The sequence below is a fragment of the Pseudonaja textilis genome, chromosome 18, assembly GCF_049901715.1.
Source record: "Pseudonaja textilis isolate UNSWEBS1 chromosome 18, rPseTex1.2, whole genome shotgun sequence".
In the NCBI taxonomy this organism is placed as follows: domain Eukaryota; kingdom Metazoa; phylum Chordata; class Lepidosauria; order Squamata; family Elapidae; genus Pseudonaja; species Pseudonaja textilis.
Genome location: NC_142007.1, coordinates 1,410,602 through 1,417,831, shown reverse-complemented (window position 1 = coordinate 1,417,831; position 7,230 = coordinate 1,410,602). Strand labels below are relative to the sequence as shown.

Below are 7,230 nucleotides of genomic sequence, written 5' to 3'. Positions count from 1 at the left end.
TATGGCCAGTGTTAGTTAGCCTGTTGTAAATGCAACCAATCGTGGCTTATTGAAAAAACCATGATCAACTATGATTTGTGCACAGGTTGGTTCAGCCCCCACTGTTTTCAGGTGTGGCGAATCTTTCTGACTCCAGATGACACTGTCTGGACGCCATGCCTCCCTTCGCCACCCAGGCCACGCTAATAAGCACCCTCCTTTTTTGGGTCAGTTTGTCTCAGTCCCGACACTTGAAGGGTCTCCAGATGCCTGTTCCGGCGATCCTTTCCCTCTTGGATCTCCTGGTGGTGCTCCGTCCCAGCATAAAGCCCACTCTCTGATGTTTTACCATGTCACATATGCAGGTGTATATATGCATAAAGGTTATCATTTGGGAGCTGAAGGCAACGAAATTTCATTTTAATGTATGCTGATTAGTGTACATTTATAGTGACAACAAAGTTCCATTTTATATATTCTATTCTGCATTTTTCTGCATTCTATTCTATTCTACTTTATATATTCTGCACTTTTCTCTTCTCTTCTATTCCATTTCAATCTATATTCGATATGTTCTATGTCCTATATCTTATATCTTATATCCTACATTCTATATACTATGGTCTATATTCTATATACTATAGTTATATCCTATATTTTATAGTTAATATTCCATGTCCCACATTCTGTAATTTATATTCTATATACTATAGTTATATCCTGTATTTTATAGTTAATGTTCCATATGCCACATTCTGTAGTTTGTATTCTATATACTATAGTTATATCCTGTACTTTATAGTTTATAGTTTATATTCTATATCTTATATTCTATAGTTCATATTCTATATCCTACATTCTATATCCTATAGTTTATATTCTATATTCTAAATGCTATAGTTATATCCTACATTCTATGGTTTATATTCCTATATTCTATATACTATGTTCTATATTCTATATACATATCCTATATTCTATAGTTTATATTCTACATCCAGTATTTTATTTCCTATAGTTTATATATCCTATATTCTATTTTCTGAGCGTGGCTCGCCAGCGACCTCTGCTGGCTCAACCTCGGCCCTTACACCACCAGAGTCGAGAGGAAGCCCCGCCCCACACCCGCCCCGTCCCTCCGTCGTCGCCCGGGCAACGGCCTCTTCCTCTATTTCCCCCCGCACCCCCGCCCTGGAGGTCCGATCGGTCCGATCGGCGCTCGGCCGTCGGGGCTGCGCGTCCAGGCCTAGACCTGACGCGGGGCGGGACTTCCGGCAGTGCCGCCGCCGTGCCGTGAGAAGCGTCGCAGGTGCGGAGCGGGGCCGGGGCGGGGGGCGCCGGGCGGGGGGGGGAGGGAGGGAGCTCCTCAGGTGAGGCGGGGGCCCGGGGGGGGGAAGGTGCGCTAAGCGCCCCCCGCCCTCAAAAGGCGGGGGTGACTTTTACCTCAGCTCGCGCAAAGCATGCCGGGAAAGGAAAGGGAGGGGGGAAGCGCGGAGGAGCGCCCCCGCCCCTCGCCCCCCTCAACGCCAGCCCTGCGAGGTAGGCCGGGGCCTAATTTTTTCTTATTTTAATTGGCTATTTTAAATTAAATTAAAATAAAATAAGAGGGGGATGTATCTGCTGCCGCCCCCTCCACCCACAAAAGCTTTCCCCCCCTTTTTTGTCCCTTTTTTGGTATATTCCCTTCCCCTGAAGGCAGTCCTCCACTTATGACCACAGCTGAGCCTTCCCCCATGGCCATTGTTAAAGAAGCTGAGTGACCCGTGTCCCCCGTTTGACAACCTTGCTCGCCACGGTCGTTAAGCGAGTTGCATGGTGGTTAAGCAAATCACTTCCGTTGTGAATGGAGTAACACGGTCGTTAAGCGAAGCAGGTTTCTTGCCCCCCCATAGGACTTTGCTGGCCAGGAGGTCGCAAAAGGGGAAGATATCACGTGACACATGCCCTGCCACCCCCCCCCCTGGGGACAGTGGCGACCGACATAAATACGAATCCGTTGCCATCGTAAATGTGAGTCGGTCGCCAAACATTTGGAATCAATTGACCACGGGTCTGAAATGGTCATAAATCCGAGTTTCCTCAAGGCTGGATCGTGGGTCTTAAGCGAATTCCCGCAAATGTTAAGCGAGTCACACCGTCATTAAGCAAATCCAGCTCTCCCCTATGGGCTTTGCTGGTCGGAAGGTCGCAAAAGGGGATCGCAACATCCCCCTGGTCACGTGATCAAAACCCTCTCGGCAAACCGACTCGTCTTTATGACGGTCGCAGCATCTCCCGGGGTGGTGTGAGTCCCCTTTGGCAACAAGCCGGATTCACTTAACGACCGGGTGGCTAACTTAACAACTTCACAACGGCGGCAAGAAAGGTTGCTAAAATGGGGGCCAAACTCACTGACCCAACGTCTCGCTTAGCAACATAAACTGGGCTCGCTTGTGGTCATAAAGTCGAGGACCTTTTTTTCCTTTTTTCCAATAAATGTAGAAGAGAAATTTATCTTCAATCGGCAGAGGGGAAAAATGGGTCGCGGCTGGGCTTAGCCAGCACAACAATACCCCAAAGTCCCACGTTGCTGGTACTACAAAGTCCATCTTGCCCAACTCTTACAACAGAGTTGCAGAAGTTTTGAATGTTGTTTTTGTAGCCTTTCTGTCCTCTCCCAAGGAAGAAACCAGCCGGCAAAAATCTTGGCACGGGCGGCAGGTGGTTGTTTTTTGGTTTTAATTATCTTTTGATCTGGGTGTGATAGGCGAGTATGACGGCATTCTTTTTCTCTCCCCCCCCCCTTTCTCCCCACCCACGGAAGGGGGGAGCTGGGGAAAGAAAGAAAGAAGAGCCTGGAAAAGGGTGTGCTTGTGTTGTTGTTGTTGTTGTTGTCTAAAAGGGCCTCCGCCTCTCCCTCCCTCTCCAGCACAAGTTTGACTTGAAGTTAATGTGTAGTTTAATGGCCCTTCCTTCCTTCCCTCCTCCTTTCCTTTCCCTTCCTTTCTGTTTCTTTTCCTTCCTTCCTTCCTTTCCTCCCTCCTCCTTTCCCTTCCTTTCTGTTTCTTTTTCCTTCCTTCCTTCCTTCCCTCCTCCTTTCCCTTCCTTTCTGTTTCTTTTCCTTCCTTCCTTCCTTCCCTCCTCCTTTCCCTTCCTTTCTGTTTCTTTTTCCTTCCTTCCTTCCTTCCCTCCTCCTTTCCCTTCCTTTCTGTTTCTTTTTCCTTCCTTCCTTCCTTTCCTCCCTCCTCCTTTCCCTTCCTTTCTGTTTCTTTTTCCTTCCTTCCTTCCTTCCCTCCTCCTTTCCCTTCCTTTCTGTTTCTTTTCCTTCCTTCCTTCCTTTCCTCCCTCCTCCTTTCCCTTCCTTTCTGTTTCTTTTTCCTTCCTTCCTTCCTTCCCTCCTCCTTTCCCTTCCTTTCTGTTTCTTTTTCCTTCCTTCCTTCCTTTCCTCCCTCCTCCTTTCCCTTCCTTTCTGTTTCTTTTTCCTTCCTTCCTTCCTTCCTTCCCTCCTCCTTTCCTTTCCCTTCCTTTCTGTTTCTTTTTCCTTCCTTCCTTCCTTCCTCCTTTCCCTTCCCTTCCTTTCTGTTTCTTTTTCCTTCCTTCCTTCCTTTCCTCCCTCCTCCTTTCCCTTCCTTTCTGTTTCTTTTTCCTTCCTTCCATCCTTTCCTCCCTCCTTCTTTCCCTTCCTTTCTGCTTCTTTTTCCTTCCTTCCTTCCTTCCTTCCTTCCTTCCTTCCTTCCTTCCTTCCTTCTCTCCTCCTTTCCCTTCCTTTCTGTTTCTTTTTCCTTCCTTCCTTCCTTTCCTCCCTCCCTCCTCACCCTCTTCCTTTTTCTCTCTCTCTCTGTGAGAAAGGGCACTTTTTAACTGGCTTCTCTCTGGACCTGTTTTCACAGACAGGCAAACATCAACCCACCGGTGTTTCGTTTCTCTGAACCATGGAAGGAAGGAAGAACTTGGGAATGATGGACTGAGAATCCTGCCCTCCTTGGGAGTCGCCATGTTGGAAGGGTTGATCGCGTGGGTCCTGAACACCTACCTGGGGAAATATGTCAGTAACCTGAACACAGACCAGCTCTCGGTCGCTCTCCTCAAAGGTAAGGCCTCCAGATAGATTTCGGCCCGATCTCGCCACCCGGTGTTTCCTTCTGCCAATCAGCCAGCAGCGTTCGGCCAATCGATGGCCATGATGGCTGAGTGATCACCATTCATGCTAAACTGGCTTGTTGGCTACTTATACATCACACACTCGGTCACCAGTCAGTGTGGTAAAACCTCCGTTGTCTGGGCTTATAGATCTCTGGCTAAACCAAAACACATCCTTTTGTGTCTCGTGGCAAGAAGGGCAGCCGGCCCTTAGCTAGCTTGTCTCGTTCCCTTATCTGGAATATTCTGCGACATCGTGGCCTCGTCCAGAGGACGGTTTTGTCTAGGTTTTTGCTACTTTTTCCTTTCTTTTGGCCTTTTTCCCCTCCTCCTTCAGGGGCCGTAGAGTTGGAGAACTTGCCTCTCAAGAAGGATGCCTTGAAGGAAGTGTTGCCGTTTGAAGTGAAAGCTGGTAGGTATTTGGGAGAAAAGGGGCAGGGGGGATGAGAGAGAGGGATGGAGGAGAGAATGAGAGAGGAGGGAAAGAAATCGAGAGAGAAGAGGAAGAAATCGAGAGAGAAGAGATAGAAATCGAGAGAAAGAGAAGAAAGAAAGGAAAGGAAGGAAAAGAAAGAAAGAAAGAAAGAAAGAAAGAAAGAAAGAAAGAAAGAAAGAAAGAAAGAAAGGAGAGAGAAAGAGAGAGAGAGAAAGGGAGATGAGAGAGGGGGAGAGAAAGAGGGGTGGAGGGGAGAAAGAGGAATCAAAAGGAGAAGAGAGAGAAGAAAAGAAAGCGAAAGAGAAAGGGGGAGGAGAGAAATCGAAAGGAGAGAAGAGAAGGCAAAAGAGAAAGAGAAAAATCAAATGAAAGAGAAGAGAGAAGGAGAAAAAGAAAGAGAAAGGGAAAGAAAGCAAGAGAGAGAGAGAGAAAAGAAAGAGAGAGTCAGGAGAGAGAGGGATGAGCCCTCTAGCAATGGGTCACCAACCGTGGGCACCTTAAGACCTGTGGGACTTCAACTCCCAGAATTCCCCTGTAGCTGGCTGGGGAATTCTGGGAGTCAAAAGTCCACAAGTCTGAAAAGTGCCCAACGTTGGAGTCCCCTAACCTAGCTGGCCGTTACCAGCGCCACGTTTAAGAATCCTTCCGCTCGGAAGGGCAGTTTTTCCATTCGGGGCTGGCCTGAGGCTCTTTTTGTCCTGCCCCCTTTGTAGGGTTTGTCGGCAAGATCACCTTGCAGATCCCCTTCTACCGCCCCCACATCGATCCCTGGGTGATCTCGGTGTCGAAACTGTACCTCATCGGCTCCCCGGAAAAGCCGGAGGAGTTCGTGGAAGCGCGAGAGCGATTGCTGGATCAAGAGAACAAGAAGGCTCTTCTCCTCGCTCTGGAAGAAAAATGGAAAGTGAGTCCCTTTCCTGCGAGAAAGAAAAAGAAAAATAGCTTGGATGATTTCTGCCTTTCGGCTTTGGTTGTGGCCACTCCATCCGTGGAGGCGTTTAAGAAGAGTCTCTAGACAGTCACTGATCTGAAAGAGTAGTGGGTTTCCTGCCTAAGCAGGGGGTTGGACTAGAAGACCTCCAGGGTCCCTTCCAGCTATTCTCTTTCTCTTTCTGTTTCTAGTCTATTTCTAGTCTATTTGTATTCTACTTCTAGTCTATTTCTAGTCTATTTGTATTCTATTTCTAGCCTATTTGTATTCTATTTCTAGCCTATTTGTATTCTATTTGTATTCTATTTCTAGTCTATTTGTATTCTATTTGTATTCTATTACTAGTCTAGTTCTAGTCTAGTTCTATTTCTAGTCTATTTCTAGTCTATTTCATTCTACTCCACTCCACTCCACTCCACTCTATTCTACTTTATTTTATTCTATATTTCTATTCTATATTTCTATTTTCTATTCTATTCTACTCTACTCTACTCTACTCTATTCTCTATTCTGTTGCACTCCACTCTGTTCTACTCTATTCTATAATTTTATTCTATCATTAAAAGTGGGATTGAGGGTGTGAGGGTTGCTTGCTCGGGTCCTTAATTGTCTCCTCTGCCGGTTCGAATCCTGCCTTTCCCCCTCTCTCTCTCTTAGAAAGAACAGGAGCAGGTCGGAGAGTCTTACTGGTATTCAGTCACCGCCTCCGTCGTCACCAAGATTGTGGAGAACATTGAAGTAAGTCGAACGGGGGAAGCGCCCTCCGCACGGCGTGGCCCTCGGCTTGCAACCATCGTAAAAGGCATCTGCGGCCGACGGTCCGAACTTTGGTCCCCTGGCTGTGGGGATGCTGCAGTGGTCATAAGTGTGAAAAAACAAAGTCCCCCCCCCCTTTTTTTTCAACTTCGTAACTTCGAACGGTCGCTAAACAAAGCAGAACATCTAGATTCGGTCGCAGGTTGCACCCACCTTGCAAAACCTCAAGTTTCCTTTTCCCGCTATGTATTCAAAACGACCAATGAGTAATATACGTGTATATAGGCACGAATGTAGGTGTATATATGTATGTATGTATGTATGTATGTAGCGTGTGTACATGGGTGTTTTGCAAGTGTATGGGTAGATATAAGCTTATTTTCTTTTGAGAGCAAGCAACAAAATTTCGTTTTGTGTGCTCACAGTTAAAAAAAAAAAAGACTTGCAACTGTTTTTTTCACACACTTAACGACCATTTTGATCACGTGATCAAAATTCAGGAAGGGAAACCAGATTCACTTAGACTCCCTGAGCAACGGCAGTGATTCACTTAGCGAGGGAGGCTGCAAAGCTCGCTTAACCACGGTCTCCCTGGGCAACAGGGATCTGTGGCTCCGTTCTTGCCGTAAGTCGGGCGCTAGCTGTGCCGGCAAGCAAGGCCCCATTGGCTGCATTTGTGGATGACGATGTCGGCGTCGGCCTTTAGACGGCAAAATTAAAAGAGACCCTTCCCCCTTTTTTGCTTTTCCTCCAGCTAAACATTCAGGACGTACACCTGAGATTTGAGGATGGGGTCTCCAACCCGTCCCAGCCCTTCGCCTTCGGCATCTGCATCAAAAATGTTTCCATGCAAAATGCCACGGATGAGCCGGTGAGTAAACATTGACACACACACACACACACACACACACACACACCCCCGTTAAGCTGACCAAAGACAGTTGTGATGTGGCAACCTTGCCCTTTCTTTCCACCCCGTAGAAATCCTGGTGGGGTATAGCACAGGAGT

General features: G+C 47.2%; 1 protein-coding gene across 3 annotated transcripts in view; it reads left to right on the top strand.

Moving 5' to 3' along the window:
- The first annotated feature begins 1,203 nt into the window (after positions 1–1,203).
- The window catches only part of VPS13D (vacuolar protein sorting 13 homolog D), a 74,254-nt gene continuing 68,227 nt past the window's right edge, over positions 1,204–7,230 (top strand). For 2 of the 3 annotated variants that reach the window (XM_087915195.1, XM_087915193.1), the window contains exons 1-6: positions 1,204–1,288; positions 3,849–4,049; positions 4,436–4,510; positions 5,248–5,438; positions 6,123–6,203; positions 6,976–7,092. In XM_087915195.1, the coding sequence (XP_087771321.1) occupies positions 3,953–4,049; positions 4,436–4,510; positions 5,248–5,438; positions 6,123–6,203; positions 6,976–7,092 (561 nt within the window). In that variant the 5' untranslated portion in view covers positions 1,204–1,288; positions 3,849–3,952. Of the gene's footprint in view, positions 1,289–1,494; positions 1,519–3,848; positions 4,050–4,435; positions 4,511–5,247; positions 5,439–6,122; positions 6,204–6,975; positions 7,093–7,230 lie in introns of those variants that run through there. The other variant, XM_087915194.1, reaches the window with a different exon arrangement.